We start from the raw sequence: 19,307 nt of genomic DNA, 5'->3' as shown, positions 1-19,307 counted from the left end.
GCGCTGAGGACAGGGGATTCCTCCCACTCTCAACTTCTCCCAATATCTCCTTTTGACATTTTTTAAAAAATCCCCTTCACATCCTTAAATGTTAAATCAGGTGCATGCCTTTTATACTACTCAGGGAAGAAACAGAAGAAAACAAGAAGAGAACTCAATTTTCCTGGTATTTTTTAATCTGTTGCATTTGCTAGCAGAAACTAGATTTTACTCACAATAAATCAGTAAAGGTAATCAGTTATAGAGGCATCCTTTCTGTCCTCTTGAATGAAATAGTAATTGGAAATGTCCACTAGAAATCACATATCATCTCTGATCATTATGCATAAATTAGGTGGTCATGAGATTGAACCTCAGTAAGAATACTTGGGTATTGATGATACCCTTATGAATACCAAAGGAAAACAGTGAAAGAGAGATGTACTTCATGGAGAAGCAAAGCAATATTTAGGAGATAAAATGCTGAAACTGTGAAAAACTTTGAAAGTCTCTCTTTAATGCATCTCTTGGGAGCCACAGCACAACAGTAATAATGTTGATGTGGTCCATGAGGAAAGACAATTAATATTCCATCCTTTTCATAACTCTGTATTGCCTCAGATCCCTTGATATGCCCACTTGTAGCATGATTTTCCTACAGTTTAATCCCTCTTCCTTACTAGCAAAAGCCATATAAACATTGAAAGACGTTGAAAGATAAGACATTAATCATAATTTTCTTTTCATTCACATATTTTGGCTGCAACTTCTGCTTACACAGACACTTCCTAATTTACTTCATGAAATATGTATAGCATTGCATACCTGATGCCCTGGCTTCTCTCTAGGGAGAAAATATAAATTTTCTGTATATTTTTTGGTTAATGATAGAGAATCCCACCCATTGTACTTAACACAGATTTGATTTAGAGGACTGGTTAGACAATTACTATTTTCAGTTTGTTTCTGAAGTTTTGTATCCTCTGGAATGAAATACTGAATAGATTTACCACTTGTTACAGAAGTAAATTACCTAACCTGATGTAATTCTTTGAAGCAGGATGGAATACACCTAAATAATTCCCTGTGTTTATAGAACAGAAGTGTCTTCTATAACTTATAAAGTGGCATACCATGAACTTTGTTATTCTTCAGTAAGATTGATTACTGTTGCTCTTTTCTAATTTTTAGTAATTCAGGTTAATTTTAGTTGTTGTCTTTACTCTTCATGGGTAAAGAGAGCAATTTTCTAGTGCCTTTTTTTAGCACAGCAACAGGGTGAATGGAAAGGGAGACAGAAGGAAATGTCTGAAAAAATTCCTTCCCTCCTCCATGAAGCCAGCATAGAATAAAAGAGAATGTTATTCAAATGAAGCATCCCACATCCAGTTTTGCCATCTGTGGCACCAAATTTGGTTTTCTTATAATGTTCACAGAAAGAGTCTAGATGTGACTATATTGAGAAGACTGTGGCCTAAGTATTTCCCACAGGATGATGCATGAAGGTGTTACTAAAAGCCTGTGACAGAGACAAACTCTGTGAAGCCTGGAATGAGTTAAAATACATTGCAGTACTAGACCATAAAAGAATGTAGGAAATCATTTGCAGTATCACACAGAAGTCAGAGACAGCAGCTTTCTTTAGCAAGATGATTTTAATCTGCTTTAGAATGTCATGAGAAAGGGCTCTTTGACTTGTTCTTTGTTTCTTTTACTGTTACTAGATCTCAATATAGAAGGAAGTATTCCCTACTCAGGGCATGGCACATCTCAACTAAAGGGTATTCCAGACACTTTCATAGGTGTTCTCATCTCCAGTACATTTCCATCATGATTTCCACAGGATGATGCAAGATATCTCCACTAAAACTCTGGGTCCACTGTGGTCAGAAGAGAAAGAGATATGTTCAAGTAACAGCCAGTCTTAGCAAGTGAAAAAAATGAGGTGAAAAATACTATAATCTCGAAGGTTCCTAGGAAGTTCTCTTAGAACCTGAATTTTTGTAAGTCTTGTAATGTGACTTTGCTTACACTAAGTCAGAATCAGCCTTCACATACCAATAATTCCCAGTAGGATCTAAGTAGAGAGGGCAAGAATGGGGCAAACATGACATCTCCCCCTATTTCTCCCCTCACCCTGACAAGCTGTTGCTCAAAGATTACCAGAATTTGAAGGTGATATCTTGGACTGTAGTAGACTAGATAGAGACAGCAGTAGAAGAGAAACTGGGCAAGCAGCACCTCAGATAATGGTGTTTGTCAAAGGCCAGAGGCATTTGGGCTTATTTTCTCTGCAGGGTGGGCTGCAGAGAGAGACTGTGTTAACGCACACTGCCTTAGCCCACCAGTGATCAGCAGGATTGCTTTTAGGTGAAGACATTATTGATTGCTTTTAGGTAAAGACATTATTCTTTTTTAATTGCTTTAATACACATGGACTTTTGAATAGATTAGGTCTACATGTGTTGAAGTAAACGTGTAGTGGCTTCCAGAAGAAAAAGCCTCATCATGAAGGTCTGCCTTACATCACCACTCCTAAGACCCAAGATGCACATGGTTAAAGGCTGTATTTGAGTAATACAAATTCTTTTGTAGGATATATTCAGAAACTGAAAGTTTTCAAGGTGTATCTCCTGCTGCTGAGGATTAAAAGCATTGGGTTTGAGTAATCCTTTTATCAGTCTGTTTAGGATGATCTGCATCAGGGCATTCAAATACCATCATTAGAAAATAAAGTATCAGCCACAATAAGTTGTCCCAGATCAAGGTTGAGATCTAGTCTGGCTTTTATAGCATAAATTTGATAGCTTAACACTTTTAACAACTGAATCATCACTAGAAGGATCTTTTCTTCAGAAATATCTACAGTTTACTGAAGGGATAGAATAGGAATAAGGAAATGAGTGTTTTTGTGCTGCCCTAGGTGCTATTGCCAAGCACTGCTGGGGCAAAAGTGGCTGGCTAAGATAAGTCCTTGCATGGGCAATGTCTTGGCTTTGCTGGTCTTGGCAGGTGTCGAGTATGGAGAGCATCTTTAGTAAACAGAAATTTCACAGCCAAGTGAAGCTGGTTAAGGATGCCTCACTGCAAAATACTTCAGACTGAGCTTAGAAATGTAGGGATCAATTCCATGTTTTACTGAGAGTAATCTTTGGACAGGTACCTGCAGAAGTTGTATAAGGTCCTGCCATGGTTTTTATACAAATACTGGAAAATTGATGTGAGAACCTTGCAGACAGACATTTATTCAAGGCCTGTGCTTATGTGGTCAAAGTTGATGCCAGACTCTAAATTCCAGCTTAGGTACTTAAATAAAATAGTCCTTTTTTTTGTTTCAAAATTAATAATTAATTTTAGACTAATGGATATGCATCCAAGTATGAATCAAAAACCCCAATTTATAATTCTCAGTCTGCTGTTCCTCTCCTTTTCCTGGGTACAAGATATTACACATTGTGTCATAGAGTAATATAAATGAGGTTATCTATTTTAACCCTAATATTTAAAATGGAAATAACACAAGTGTTAATTTGCTGTGTTAAGTCTGAGTCTAGTCATAGAGTCTTACTCAGACCTTTATCCAAAATACATGAAAAAGAAAGTGTGGCTATTCTTGACATTAACTTATAGAGCAAACTTCTTTACAGAGCTGAGACATCAAGAAAACCTGACAGGGTTTGCTTAGTACAATTTAGGGCCAGGATATAAGTAGGGAATAGTAAGCAGCAACCTCCTGTTTGGACTGCAGGACTTGCTTGCACATTCATTTTATCCAAGGAAGCTTGTCTGATCTATTTTAATGCACTTTGCTTTCATTATGTCAGCCCTAGTATCTGCAGCTGACTCAAGTGAAAAGGTTGACATTTGCTTCTTTAACTTTATTCACAAGTGTTTCCTGACAGACAGAAGTAAGCTGTGTGAACTGTTAATGTAGTTTGTATATCAGTTGTCTTTTTATCACAAAACATTTGTGTTGTGAGAATTTTGGTTGCAATATTTTTTACACATTTTCAGTAATTTCAGCTGTGTTAACCATCATGACTGGGTACAGGTTTCTACAAACACATGTTTATGATCACACAGAAACAAGTATCAGCCTACACAGCCTGGCACATAACTCAGGTGTTATCACAGAAAACTGTTCTAATGTTTTTCTGTTGTCTGTACTTGAGCATGCACTGGATGTCTTGTTATTTCATTTATTCTACTGTACAGTGTATTTTGACTTGCTATAGATCTTCAATAGGTAACAGTTACCAGTACATAGTAGTGGAGCATTCAGAACTATAAATACTTGGAAACTGGTGAATCATCTTCCACTTCTTGTGAGTCATAGGCATCTTAGTGGGTTTTGCAAGTGAACAAGTTTTGGATTTGTATAATCATAACTAAATCATAGCTAAAAAATTAAGTTGTTGTCTGTTTACAACCTCAAAACCAGCATTGCTTTCACCAGGAAAATTTGCTGTTATGGAAGTCCAAGTCCAGACTGTCCTTCCTTACTGGAATTTGTTTTGCTTTGAGTTTTAAAAGTGAAAAATATATCACATTTTTCCCATGTTTTGTATGAGAGGCATCTATGAACTTTTTCCTCTAAGAGAAGCGTCATCCCTGATCCAGTTTTAATACAAAATCCCCCAACTCTGTAACACCAACATTTATTGATCATTACCATCAATCCAGCATTGAAAAAAAAAGAAGAGAAATTGCATAGTATGTCAAATTACATGTGCAACATTTATTGCTGAACATATAATCCACTCCAAATTACATATAAAACAGAAGTCTCTTGCAAAAATTGCAGAAGATGGGTCTTACAGACCTATCAAATAATTTTTTAGCCCTCAAAGCCATTAAAGTTGTCTTTTGGTTCAGTGTCTATGGTCATGTGTGCTTGCAAGATGGATTTATTAATCATAATGGGAAATAGCTGCCACCTTGTAGAGGTTTTGACAGTGAAGCAATTGCAGTTTTGAAATATTTGGACTTCATATGATCTTATTAATATCAGTGTAGGTCTTTTTAATATTCCATAATTCTATTATGGAAGCTGTGGGAATTGTCCAAATTATTATATTTCACCATTTGAAGCAATAAAGAACTAAAAATCTTGCCACAGAGCTGCTTTCAGTGATCTGTAGCACCACAGAGCATATCTCTGGTTGGGAAGTTCAGCTCAGGGTGAAACATCAACGTGTGTTTAGGACAGACAAACCTGCCCCAAAATCCACTGCTGAACTCCAGACTGAGGGAGAAGCACTTGTCTCTCAAGGCATTTCATCCGTGGGTGTCTCTGTACTTTGCTTTAACACATCTCTTCTAGATGCTCGCAGTGGAGTGATGTGTGTTGTTTCCCAGAATTAAGGGTTTTACTCCAGATTTCATTTTAATTGCCTATCTTATTTTTTCCTCAAAAGATGTGTGGAAGATGGCATTCAGTCGCCTGTAAATAATGATATGGCAAACAGTTTAGTGATTCTGACTTAAACTTATTTGAAGTGGTACATTTTAATCTTCAGAAAATCCTCTTATTTTTCTTATAAGTAAGCCAAGTGTAATTGGTAATTTTAGTAGTTACCAACATGAAAAGTACATCAGCTGTTATGAAAAAATACATATTAGCCTATTTTAATGAGTCAGACTAGCAGAGTTTCAAGTTACAGCTTTTTAAGAAATTCTTCATTGTGTTTTTCTCTAGCAGATAAATATTCATATTTTGTGATTTATACTCAAATGTTAAATATAAATTCAAAAGGGGTGCAACTGCACTAGTATCAGTGTTAAAATCACGTGGCTGAGCAAAGTTTTCTGCTACGTGGATTTCTTTTGTTTGGATATTCTAATTACATCAATTATCCAAAATAACAACTAAATGCTTATTCTATATTTGAGAAGAAAATACATTTAAAATAAATTTTGTTTTAATTAAGATTTAATTTATGCTAAAAAGATTTAAATATCAAATTGTAAAAGTTTTAAGCTTAAATTCAGGGAGATGTTGTAATTAAGAAATTCAAAATGCAAGAGCAAGAGACTATAGTTCACTTCACCATACTGACATTTAAAAATTATGTTTTGTAAGAACATTGTCATAGAAATTTAGTGCATATTTACAAGCTGTTCAAACAATGAACATTTTTTTCAGTGTTCTCAGATAAGGATACCATGCTGAATTGTTTTTTCAAGCATGTTAAGTTTTGTAAATATAATTGTGAGGAAAATTATGAATGTCATAGCTTATGAATAGTGTAAAATCCACCCTCATGGATGGGTGGAAATTGTTTTGATCTTCATGTTTACTTGGAGAACATATTTCATGATCCAAGTCCTTCAGTGTTTTCTCAAGAGGGTCAAATGCCATTTTTTGTTTTCCAGGGCTTAGTTATTGAACGGCTTGGGCGCAGACCTCTCCTCATTGGAGGTTTTGGGTTGATGATCATCTTCTTTGGAGTACTCACTGTCTCCCTGACTTTACAGGTAACACTGGCATCACTGCAGATTTTTACTGTCTCTTTTACCTATTTTAAACATGCTTGATACTGGTTTGTCTCAACATTCCTGCATAAACCAATCATTTTAATCAGTTTGGCATAAGGAGTGAAAGGTCTCTTACACTAATTTATGAGTCTGTTTGCTCCAAAGTTTTGCATTAAAAAAGCTATAGGGACTTTCTCACATTCTCACATTCTTTAATTCAAAGGTTCATGCATATGATGACCTATTATGAAGACAGTTTTACCTATAGCTGAATAAACTGTTTACCTATATTCTGTGGGTGTACCTTTGTAATTCACTCTCTCTGAGATTTCTTTCATGCTGTATATGTCATTCCTATTTTAGGTTTGGAAATTTTTTTTGTGAAAAATTTCCATGTTTGATGTTTCTTTTAAGTTACTTCTCTGGTATTTGTATAGTCAATATAAAGACCTATTCTTTGGAGAACCTTTGGCCTTAGAAGAAAGATGGGAATAGACTTTTTAGCAGGGCTTTTTGTGATAGGACAAGGTGTAATAATTTTAAAGTAAACCAGGGTCAGTTTAGACTAGGTATAAGGAAAGGAAGAAGTGTTTTGCAATGAGTGTGGTAAAATGTTGGAACAGGTTGTCCAGAGAAATGTTTGATGGCCCATCTCTGGAAACATTCATGGCTAGGTTGGACAGGACCCTGAACAAACTGATTTGATTGAAGATGTCTTTGCTCATTGCAGGGAGATTGGAACTAGATGAGCTTTAAGGGTCTCTTTCAATCAATACATTTCTATGATTATATGGTTCTAACTTATCAGATGTTATTAGCACTCAGTTCCCCAGGTGTTTCAAATTATCATAGTTTATTTATTAAATCAGTTTAAACTCTGGCCCTGTATGGTTTTTCTTGTTTGGCTTCCATCTATGTAATAATGTGGTTTGTTTATGTTCCTAAGGTCCTTAGAGAAGTAAAACTGACATTTGCAATGGCATGGGTTTGGGTGGTGTTTCATCAAGGTGTTTTTCTGCTGGTTTTGATTCCTCTGTGGTGCCATTATTCTGACTTCCAAATCTCATTTTTTGTTTGAAGGGAGTCAGTATGTCAGGTAGACTGGCAGGTTTGTGCCACACCACTGCAGTTTTATTTGATTTACCTGTATGTACATCTCAATAAAGCTTTACTTCACACACCTGCCAAAACAGCTGTAAGACAGCTCTCCTCCTGAAGAGAGATGCTATTGCATATTTGGTATGCTGAGTGAAAATTCCCTTCCAGATCTTTTAAAGCCAAGTTGGATGTGTGAGGACTTTCAGCTATTTAAAATCCCTGAAGTCTGAATGCCTTTCAGTTTTACCTCCTTTCAAAAGGCTCTTAAAGTATTATTGATTTGCTTTGAACAAAGGAACACATTACAAATAGGCTTAATCTCAGAGAAATTTATATCTACTCCGTATTTGCACCTTCTCTTTCTCAGAAACCTTTGGTTTGCTTCCAGACTAGAACCTTAGGTTGTACAATTTTGATATATCTACAACCCTTTTGGTTAATATCCAGGAGACCATGGTTTCCACATGGTTTCCACATAACAAAGGAAATAACCCAGACTAAAAGAGAAGAAAACATCAGAAAATGGGAGCCTTCCATTAAGACTGAGAAAATAATTACTTCCTTTAGCAAGGGTATTTTTACAGTGCCACTCAAAGTGGTGACAGTACACTTACATGTATGTTAACAAACTTCTCAAAAATAGCAAAGTTCTAATAAAAATATCATTCACACTTTGCTGCAGTAAAACTCCACCTGTTGGAGAGAAAGAAATGGGCATCCATGGGTTTTTCTCATCTATTAGTATTAGAATCAATCATTCACATATATGATTAAGAAACAGCGTCCTGCAAGCTGCACACGAATTGCTCTTCGTATTTCAAGTTCCTGATATATATAGAGTTCTTAGTAGAGAAAAATATACTTAGAAGTAGAGGAAAGATAGCATATATGGCCTTCCTTGTCTGCAAAATCAGATTACAGCTGAAAAGCCCTGGACTGTGGCTTTGCCAAGGTTCAGATCCCTGCTTGTCCTACCACATGTCAGCCTGTTGTGTACAGTCTTCAGCCAAGCCTTGGACTGGTGAACTCTGAAGCTCTATGGGCCATCCTAGATGCTCTTTTTAAACATGACTGAAGTACCTGAGGTGGATGGAGGTGCTGAATGTGTTCAGTGTTCCAGGTTGACTTGAGCTTTACCACAAGAAACTGTGATTTTTTAGAGTTCTGACTCTATGGTACATAGCTTATCTAGTGTTTCTCTACAGGGATTTCACAGAGACCAAGGCCTTTAAATACAAATTATCTAATAAGGTGAAATGCTGTGTGCTACAGAAATGCTGTGATTTTCTAAAGTAACCCCAGACTAAATTCTGAAATAGATCAAGAATCATGGAAAACAGTATCTATTATCTGCAAGTTTTTAAAAATATTTGTGGTATGTTCAATATATTAAAAATTAATATCTTTTATCTACCCAGAACTCTGTGCATTGGCTTCCTTACCTCAGTATATTTTGTATCCTTGCAATCATTGCATCGTTCTGCATTGGACCAGGTAAGTCTATATCTATCTTTTCATGTTTCTTTGTACATCTGAGAACAGGTATTTTTGCACTGGCATAATGCTAGCAAATCAGTTGTACAAAACTTCACTTTGGCAGTAAACCAGAAAGTAAAGCTTTTGTTCCCTTGAGCTTTTGGAGGTTTTTTATGCACTATTTATTACCTCTTTTTCTTTGTAAGGAGTTTGACATTAAACATTAATCAGCTGTTTATACATCTTCACCACTGAAGTGGTCTAATTGATTGATTGTGGTTTATTTGGGGAAGAGTTGCTGATGTTTGATGTGACTCTAATGAAATACTGCTGTAATTCCATCGATCTTCTTTTGAAAAGATGAGAAAAAATATACTGCTTTAGAGAAAAATGAGAAGACCAAGATATTTATTTTACCCTTGTTTCTGGGAAAAAGGTTTGTCACTAATTTCTGTGCAAAATACTGTGAAAATACTGAAAAAAATTAGCAATCTCTTTGTCCTTCTGTAAGGACAAATCTCAGGTTCAGCTAAGTCCACTGTACTGCTGACATATGTTTCTTAGACTTAGATCTGGGGGATGGGTGTTAATGAATTCTGTGGATTAGAACTTTTCTTGAATTTTAAATACCTTGGGAATATCAAATGTTGACTTGAAACCTCTTTAAAATGTCCCTTCTGGTGTTTTATGTAGCTCAGAGGGTTTAAGTGCATCTACTTGCAGTATCTACCATTGGGATTTTTAAAATCTCAGTTGAAACAAACTGAAGTTTTTTCTATATTAAAGATATGTTCAACAAATTTTTAGAAGTTGCAAATCAATGTGTTCTTATGTGTTATATTTCCAGCATATGAAGATAAATCCTCAGCTTTTCTTCTTCACCTCACCATTCTTCAAAATGGGTTCTAGAATTCTTCATTTAGATTCATTCTGTTTACTGATGTTACTCATGATTTGTGTGCAATTCACAATTTCTTTGCAACTAAGTGTGTGCAGATACATCCAGGACAAACAACTATTCTTATAAATTGCTTCCTTACTTTGTTTTCTATTTCTTGCTTTTTTACAGGATTTCTTGCTTGCTTCTACGGAAATTCATTAGAATTAAAACTTCTGTTGTGTTTTTCACTGTGCTCAGTGCTGTTAAAGCCAAAGAATATGCTTAGCTGGGCTCTCCACCTTTCCTCTGTGTGTTCAAATATTTGTCATATCTGATAATAGCGGGAATATCTGGGTAGTACTTAACACTGAATTGCTTTTAATGAACATCTCTGTAATTGACTCTTCAGCTGTTGAGAAGAAGCTATGAACAATTATATTCTGATATCTCGGCAAATCAATAGCAATATTTTAGCTGACTTTGATGGAAACCAATTCATCTTCAATGAAGCTTCTCTGTTCTCTTGAAAGGAGCTTATGAAATCTGAACTACTTTACTGCCTTTTAGCTGGGCAACTTCCATTATTAGCAATGTTTTAAGATGATTGAATAAGAAGTGAGGATATGTATTTTTTCTGAACAAAGAAATTATTACCAGGAAGTCCACATTACATCCTTTGCTTTTTGTATCACAAAGCACAACTCAAAAATAGAGTGCAATTACTGTGTCAAGTTTTGTCCTCCTTTCCTTGTACAAGAAAGACATCAATAGCCTGTGACAAATCCACTGGAGAGTCACCATGTCAGTGTCAGGAGACCTGTGAGAAGGGACTGGGTGAACTGGATTTGTCCAGCCTGAGAAGAGACAGCTTTGGGGACCTAAAAGCAGTGCCACTGCCTATGAGAATGGTGTTGCAATGGCAGAGCCAGTCTCCTGTTGGTGAGGTGCTTGAGAGGCAGAATGCAAGTGTGAAAACAAGAAAGATGCAGAGAGACTGTAAGGAAAAGCTTTTTGATTCTAGGCAGTTGAGCAGGTTACCAAGGATACTGAGTCCTTAATTACTACACAAAGATCAAAACTGAATAGCTTGTACTTCTCTTTTTCTCCATTGCAGTGGTTGTAGGGAAGTGTCCAGAGCAAAATACAAACAGGGCATGCAGGTGAGACATTTTTAGAGAACCAGTACACTTTTTTTTCCAGCTTAGGGTCTTTCTGAGGCATAGCTTCTAACACTTTCATAGTCTCCCATGGACTTGTTAAATCTCTGTCTGAAAGAGCAGAATTTTAGCATTCTTTGGCAAAGAAAACTACATGTGTACCACCTTTCATGCCTATATCCTTTGTTAGTCTTTGTGTGCTACCCTCTAGCTCTTGCAGAAACAGAGCAAGTGATCCTCTTCCTCCTTTTCAACTTTATTGTGATCTTGTAAACTTTTACCTAATCAATACAAACTTTTCTGGAATAAACAACTATTTCTCATTGTCACCTTCTCTGTGATATTTTATGACACTCCCTTAGCAGGAAAATGTCACACTTTGGTATTCTTTTGTAGCTCTCTGATGGTTTAATGAGACAAGACTGAAGTTCAAGAATAACTTTCCCACCTTTCTGGTAGTAAAAAGGGTTTCCCCCAAGAAAATTAATATCTATTCTTTATTATAAAGCTACATATTTTTCATACTTCTAGCCTTCTGTAGAGCTTTTGCCATTCATTTATTGGTTAAACAGGGACAATTATAAATTAATCCTCAGTATCTTAATTCCTCCTGTAATTACACTACAAAAACAATTTGTAAAGATTCCATAGGCACAAATCTTAAGCTAGGATCAATTAAGCTTATGTTCATTGAGCTATTGGTACTTGGAAAAATTATCCCATCTAAAGACAACAAATAACATAGGGAATTGATTTTATAAAAAATACTGCATTATCTTTCTAGAGAATAAAATTGCCTTTACATGTACAATATTTTCTCTCTTATTAGAACATCTAATACCTTCTTGATAGCTTAGATGTTGTGTAAACCATTTTCTGATAGCATATGCATGAGTCCCATCTGCTCCTTTACAGTGAGGATCAGCTGTTACTGTAAACTGTGGAGGGTGTTCATTTGTTTCATTTTTCTGAACTCGGCTTTTCAGTTTGCAGATATTTTTGAGGACTGTAATGCTAGCAACAGGTATGTTCAGGCATGTGTGTGGTTTGGAACTTCATTTCTGTCAAAAGACAAATAGCAAAAAGCTTATACTTTCTAAAAATTAAAGGGGCCCTTATGCTCAATACAATCTATGTGTGATCTGAAAGAAAATAGTTTATTTTTCTATAGATTAGGGAGCCATGCTGCCCCAGACAGTTGCTTCATTGTGCCTATTTGGTTAAGTTTACACAAGTTATTTGCTGGACCTGAAATAAGTATAGGATACATTTCAAAGAATTGTTTCAAAGAATAGGATACACACAAAGAATTGTCATCAAGCAAAAAGTAAATGGAAAAAACTGAGGGAATTGAAGCTGAGAAAAACAAATCAAAGAAAAAAAGTAAAAGAACATTTTCAGGATCTGCAGAGAGCATTTGTGCTGCTCAGGTTATGCATCATGAGCAAGTGTATTGATTTGTAATTCCTTTACAGAATGGGTAAATAATGTGCAGATTTTTGGAAATTTGGATAGACAGATTTAAGTGCATGTGAAATGTCTTCCTTCTTTAACTTTGCTTTAGTTAATATTTAAGGAAAAGGAAAACTAAGATTTATTCCCACTTTTTCAGTTAAACCTGTGTGGAAACCTTTTCATGGACTGAAACCTCATGTTCTACTGTGCCTGCAGAATCTATTTAAGGAAAGATGGTCTAAAATCTGACTTAAACAGAAAAAAGAGAAGGTTCTGCTTTTTTTTAGCTATTTTCTTTAACTCCTCATTCACCCATTGTACCTTTACAACAGTTGCTGTGCCAGCAAGTGATTTCTGCTTTTTCTGGGAAAATTGAAAAATGTGCATTGTAGTTTTAGAAAACCTGCTGCAGATTGTTCCCTTTTCCCACCAGCCAAATATTTTTAAAAAGAACTGAACACCCAAAAACTGACACAGAATATATTCCATTCAGTTTCCTGATTTGTCTGCAGGGATGTTGACCCCATTTGTCAGTGAGTCTGTCATGCATTTTTGATGAGGGACTTGCAGGTTTTGTTGTTGAAGTTTTTCCCACTCACATAAAATAATTATGTGTTCATCCTCTGAACCAGAGAATAGCATTTCTGCCACCTGTCAAGATGTGTCAGATAGTGGAACATGTCAAGAAAAAACCTGATCAACTGATTAACTGGGGATTGCAGAAACATTGGCATGAACTTCCAGATAACCTTCCTAGTGAAAATAAGTGTAACAAAAAGACAGTCAAGACCTTGAGAACTTGGAAACCTGGCCTAAAGCATTTCCATGCATTATCTTTGTAGGAAGTGATTTATTGGTATTTCTTCCTGAGAAGTGTATTCTGTTTAAGTGTAACACCTTTCCATCCAATTTTGATAAGTGGGGAAGGCTCTGCTGCAGAGAAGGGAGAGGAAACCATGCTGCCTGGGGTTAGGCATGATGCCTGTCTTTAACTAAATGCAAGGATGGGAGGAGGTGGGAGGAGGTACATTGTTTTGATAAAATACCCAGCTTTAAAACACCTTATTTTAACACCTTCCTTCAGAAACTGAGCAAGTATTGTTGCTTTCAAATCTCTGCAAATTTTCTGGCTCTGGAAACATGGTGCACTGAAGCACTGGACTTATTTTGCCACTGGAAATAACGTAGAAATAACCCCAGACCTTAATTGTGGCAGCAAGATCTGTAAAAGCTGTTCATATAGCACAAGTGTGTTACCCAACCTTTGACCACTCTGTCTGGGAGGAAGATCAGACATATATGTGCACAGAAAGGCACATGGTAATGCTCCTTCTTCCAAAGAGCTCCTAGGAGTACTTTGGAAAGAAAAGAAAAATTACCTTTTATTGCAACAAACAGTAACACTCATGGAAGTTCCAAAAATTGGAGAAGTTGATTTTATATCAATTGCCTCATCATGATAACTCAAGCAATCTTTGTGCCAGAAATCTGTGTTATTTTGGTGATACTTCAAGTTTGAAATTAGTGATTTTCTTGAAATCTTTTGCATTTTGCTGATTTATAAGAATGGGACAATTATGCCTGTATGACCTGGAGAGAAAAAGGCTTGGACACTCAGACTCCTCGGGTGGGGATTTAAGGATGTCTAAAAAATGCCAGTTAGCTAAGGAAAAATATAAGAATAATATCTCTAAGTATACATGGAAGACTTCCACATAGCAGATTATATTTTATCTAAGATTATATTTTATCTAAGTAATTTCAAAATGGTTTTATATGAACACTCTGTATGCACATTCTTTTACATGCTTTCTTAAAGGCCTAATACATCATATTGTCATGCCTTGTCTCACTATATTGTAATGTGAAAAATGCTCATTGTGCTGTCAGGCATCATGCCATTGTTTTTGAGATGACTTAGAGCTGAATGTTGGAGCACAAAACTGCTCAGGCATCAGTTAGCAAAGAAGGGCTGCAAAGCTGAAGAAACCATGAAGGTGAAGAAAATAGACTTATATATGAAAAGATGCAGAATAACTTCATAGTGTCTCACAGAAAAGGTTGAGAATTAAATAGTACCTGAAAGGATTGTATTTGAACCAGATGATTTAATATGATCCTGGACTCTATCTTCAAATCCTGGGTTTTTTATTTATCTCTAAGTGAAATGCTCCATCGTCTGTATAAAGTCATACCTTGTTTCTACCTGTCTAAAGCCCTTGGTATCTGCAAAGATGTACATGTAGCCAGAGGGATTTTCTAGCTGGTCACTGCAACAAAATGCAGCCCCTGACTTTATTTCTGTCATTAGCTGCTATTTTTAAATCAGTGGCACCAGAGAGAGGAAAGCAGGAGTCTCTGGCTAAGTCATACACAGTGGCTTCAGGCATTTTGGCTTTATAGTCTTATGCAATGTCTTAGAAGTTGTTATTCTGGTCTTGAATCCTGTGAGTATTTCTGTGGATGAGTAGTACTCCCCCATGGAAGTCCTGCTGAGTTCAGTGTAGAACAGATAAGGCTGAATTTATTATGCTCAAACTTGAGTCTATATGATTTTACTTAAATTCCTACTTTTAAAATGCATTTATGCATTTAGTATGCATAAGGATGAAAAAACCAGATCAGTGGTGTGTTTCCAGTCACACTGTGATTACAGGAAAGAGAAATCAGTAAAATTGAAACTCAGATGCATTTGAAAAAAATAGTAATTTTATGGTAGCAAGATCTTAATTTTTCAGTTGTTACTTTTTATGGTAATTGCATTTTTAAACACAGCTGAGAAATATCAACAAACCAGGCCGTTCCAGAAAAATATTCCACCTATGCTTGTCTCTTTTTGAGAGTTTTATGATATTTGTCATGGTTTATAGAAGGTGAGTGAAGTCTTCCCTATCACAGCTGAATAAAATGAATACAATTGAATACCATTTTAAATTGACATTACGAGGTAAACAAAAGAAAACTCAGAGGCAATCATTACTGTGCCCTGAGGCATAGCAAAGATACTTTGGTATTTAAAGTTTAAATCAGCCTATGCTCTCACTCTGAATGCCAGTGTGCAGCTGTATGGAAAGCAGAGCTGTTGTCATAAAAGGGTCACTTTGAAAGTGATGTGGTTTGTTCAGCCTGAAATGTCATGAGTGAAGAAGACAGAAATCAGCTCTTGGATCTGAAACAACCAAAGGTGTGATAGCACACATGTAGGTATAAAAGTACTGCAATGAAAGGCAGCATCAGTATTATTGCCTGAAATAGGCATTTAGAGAAGCATTGTGTGATATTTTAGCTTCTCCACTTACAGTGGGATGTAAGAACTTCTAACACACATGGCCTCCCACAGAGGCATTATGCCAGTCCACTTTGAGAAAGAGTTTGAGCTTGCTTGAGTGCAAAAAGAATACCACTCTCTGTACCAAAAAAGTGTATGCTGTGATAAAGGATAAATAAACCCATACTGTTCTATATTTAGTTAAAAAGTTGTAGATTTGAAAGGTTCAGTTACTTTTCAATTTTTTTTATTATTATTCTATAAACTAAAAGCATTTATAGTCTTCCCAGCAGATAATACCAAGTAGTTCCTGCATTGGATATGGAAGGTATTTGTGCAGAAATACCTTTAGTTTTCCCAGGATTTTAGGAAAAGGCTGGGTCAAAGCCATGTACCAGCTGTGGGCTGTGCAGCACAGCTGCAGGAGGCTCACTTACCTTGCCTTCCCTGGAAAAGGTGCTGCCTACCCCTGGGGGCAGGAGTACTGTCAGCTACTTCCAACAAGTCAAGTAGTTGAGAATTTATCTTGTGATTGCCTTTGAGTGAACAAACCGATATTTTTAGGCTGTTAAGAAATAAAACTAGAATTGCTTTCAGTATTCATTAAATTTATATTGGGCGAGAGGATAACATGTCCCTTGAATATATTAAATACAGTGTCATTCAACATATATTTTGGCATTAATGCCTGTTTTAGTTTTTGTTTGAATTCTTCTCTCTTAAAAAGCAGCATAGAGAAAATGTGTAGCTTTTAATGGTTCTGCAGCAAAAGCGATTTAAATTCTTTATAATTAGTGGCAGCTCTAAAGAAAAATGAACCCCTAGTATTTGAAAGGTAATTGTATCTGCTGAATAAAGGAATTTCTGAAGGTGACACCTGGAGTTCTCAGCAGCAGGAAAACTTATGAACTTTATCCCGCTAACAATGGATTTTAAAAATTATCTTAATTGAAGCTTTCAAAATGTGAATACTTTGACACTTGACAGCACTCCTCCTACCTGAACTAGCAGCTTTTCCTGAATGATCATTAATTAGTTGCTGATGGCTCACAACTCCAACCCTGAAGAAATGTACTGGTGCAAAAATGCACCCATGTGTTTCAGAGGTCCATGTAACTATGAAATAAAACATTTCTTCAAAAGCTGCATAAGTGACCTAGGTACATTATCCACATGAATAGGGACTGGATATGGAAAGCCTAGTAAAAAAAAATTACTGTTTTTTTCTGTGAATTCGTATAAAATAGTTATACTTGCAAAAGTGCAAACTAATAAATACATAGAACAGAAGATGTTGAATTAATGAATGTAAGGCAATTAAAATATTCTTATTTCCCATATTCCCAGGCACAATGCACAGCAAAGTTTTGTGTTCATCTCATCTATTTCTGACTAATCTCCATGGCTAAAATCTAAATGCAAAAGTTTATTAGTTTGATGTTGCAATGAGCACTGCTTTAGAGTCCAGACAGTGTTTCTTAGCAGCCAACGTACTACACAGAAAGATTAATAAACACCAGTATCAGACTTTCAGAGGGAAAAAATAGGTCAGGAGAACTGCATGAACAAGGGTAGTCAGTGCCAGTTTGACCAAGCAAACAGTCAAAGCAGTTGTTTCCTTTAAATCTCCAGATGTTATCTGCCCTCCTCCAGAAAATTCACTAATTTGGAAGTACTGAATTATGGCTTATGTGACCTCTTTCTGAGTTTCATCAGAAAGAAGGCTTGTACTCTTCATCACAGCAGGATTGTTACTGTCTTCACCTGATACTTCTAGTCAAAGTACATCTTCTGAATCTCTTCCTTTTCCTTTCTCTTTGTTAGCAAGGAAGTGCTGCAATTTGCTATATTTGCTTTGGTTATTGATCACAGTAAGGAAAATATTTTTTTGTTATTTGTCTTACATTCATTAGTTCTACAACTACTGCTCCTCATACCTTGTCCACCATTCTGTAGCAGCAACCAATTTCTTCAATTACTGGCATTTGAGGCCATGTATCCTAAAAACTTCAACAGTTTCTTGAAATCATAAACAGACATTGTCTATTACCCATCTTAAAGATGAGAAGGACAGGGAGAACAATTCAGTCCCAGCTTCTCTGAAAATTTAGCCCACTATTTTTACTGTTGGCATCCTTCAGGATGAATGCAGCTATACAATTACATAAATGTGCACTGCTAGCATGAATAATTTGTTTGTTAAAATATACTGACTTCACAAGATTTCTTTAGCTTGCAGGTTCACAACCAGCAGCATTTTGTGCTAATGGTCTCTCAATTTGAATTCCTAACAGGAAATCATGTCTGATGGTTTTATATTTCTTTCAGAAGATTATCATAGAAGTAATAAGACTAGAATAGATAGGGGTTGGCTTTTTTCTTCTTTTCAGTCCTCATACAGTGATGGGACTCTATGAATATTTCTCTTACCTAGGACTGAACAGGAGTTTTTAATTTGGGTATTCCCACACTACCTCTATCTGTATAGTGGATGAATATACAAGGGACACTTTTGTGCTTTTATTATAGTAAAAACTCTTTCATCATTGTTCTCATAATTGAGATAATTGATTTTAACAATTTAATATGAACAGAAGTGCCTAATCATCATTGTTACTGAGAATAATTATGAATTTAATTCTATTATATAGTCTCATAGCTCAGTAAAAAGATGTTCTTCACATTCAAGTAGAACAGAAAGTTGGGCTATAATTAGATTTGTGATGTTATAAGGTGGATCTGAATATATGGCGGAAATGTTTAAGACTATTAACTGTTTATATAGATGTAAGTTGAGTGTATTTTTTTAATTGCATTTTATTCTTTAGTAACTATGCAGCATTATAATTGTGAAACAAAAAGAAATGTTGCCAAGAACCAGAGGAGAAATTTAATGTCAATGATCAGTTTCTACAAACAAAAGACAAGTCCAAAAAAAAATGAAACAGCATTAATAACAAAAAAAAAAATTAAAACTTACCAAATATCCCAATATATTGAAATTGTTACCAAAAAAACAAAAAAAACAATGTATTAATTTTCTTCAGAATGGCCTACATACTGCTGGTTTTTCCTACAATAAAAGAGGCAAAAAAAAAATATTACATTAAATTAATAAATTAAAATAAATTCAAGATTAAATATATTCCTCATATTTACAGCCAACATTTGTATTTCAAAGGGAATTGTTAGAACTCATCTAAAGAAAAATATCTTTAAAGTACTGAGCATATTTTGATTCATATGATAACTATTTTGTTGAAAAAATTTTCAGAGAAGAATTATTCAGTCAGTAAAACATTGCTCATAAAATTATGCTTGAGTGCACTGACTTATGGAAGTAAAAATTATAGGAAAATACACAAATTAATATTCAAGAGGGGGAGAATTCACTGAAGAGGAAATTATCAGGTGGTTCAGATAAGGGTATTGTGGTTTTTTGCACAGAATATCTGTTGTAGAACTAGTTACCTAAATGGACCTTGAAAGATTTTTTTGTGATTTATTATATTTTATG

At 35.5% G+C, this 19,307-nt stretch overlaps 1 protein-coding gene across 5 annotated transcripts in view; it reads left to right on the top strand.

The window, feature by feature from the left end:
• The window catches only part of SLC2A9 (solute carrier family 2 member 9), a 100,484-nt gene that overhangs the window by 62,635 nt on the left and 18,542 nt on the right, over window positions 1-19,307 (top strand). For all 5 annotated transcript variants that reach the window (XM_085577697.1, XM_085577695.1, XM_085577696.1 and 2 more), the window contains 2 exons: window positions 6,355-6,456; window positions 8,973-9,048. In XM_085577697.1, coding sequence (XP_085433823.1) covers window positions 6,355-6,456; window positions 8,973-9,048 — 178 coding nt within the window. The remainder of the gene's footprint in view (window positions 1-6,354; window positions 6,457-8,972; window positions 9,049-19,307) is intronic.

Source organism: Lonchura striata, chromosome 4 (assembly GCF_050655825.1).
Source record: "Lonchura striata isolate lonStrDom1 chromosome 4, ASM5065582v1, whole genome shotgun sequence".
Taxonomy (NCBI): Eukaryota; Metazoa; Chordata; class Aves; order Passeriformes; family Estrildidae; genus Lonchura; species Lonchura striata.
This window is presented reverse-complemented; position numbering and strand designations above follow the sequence as displayed.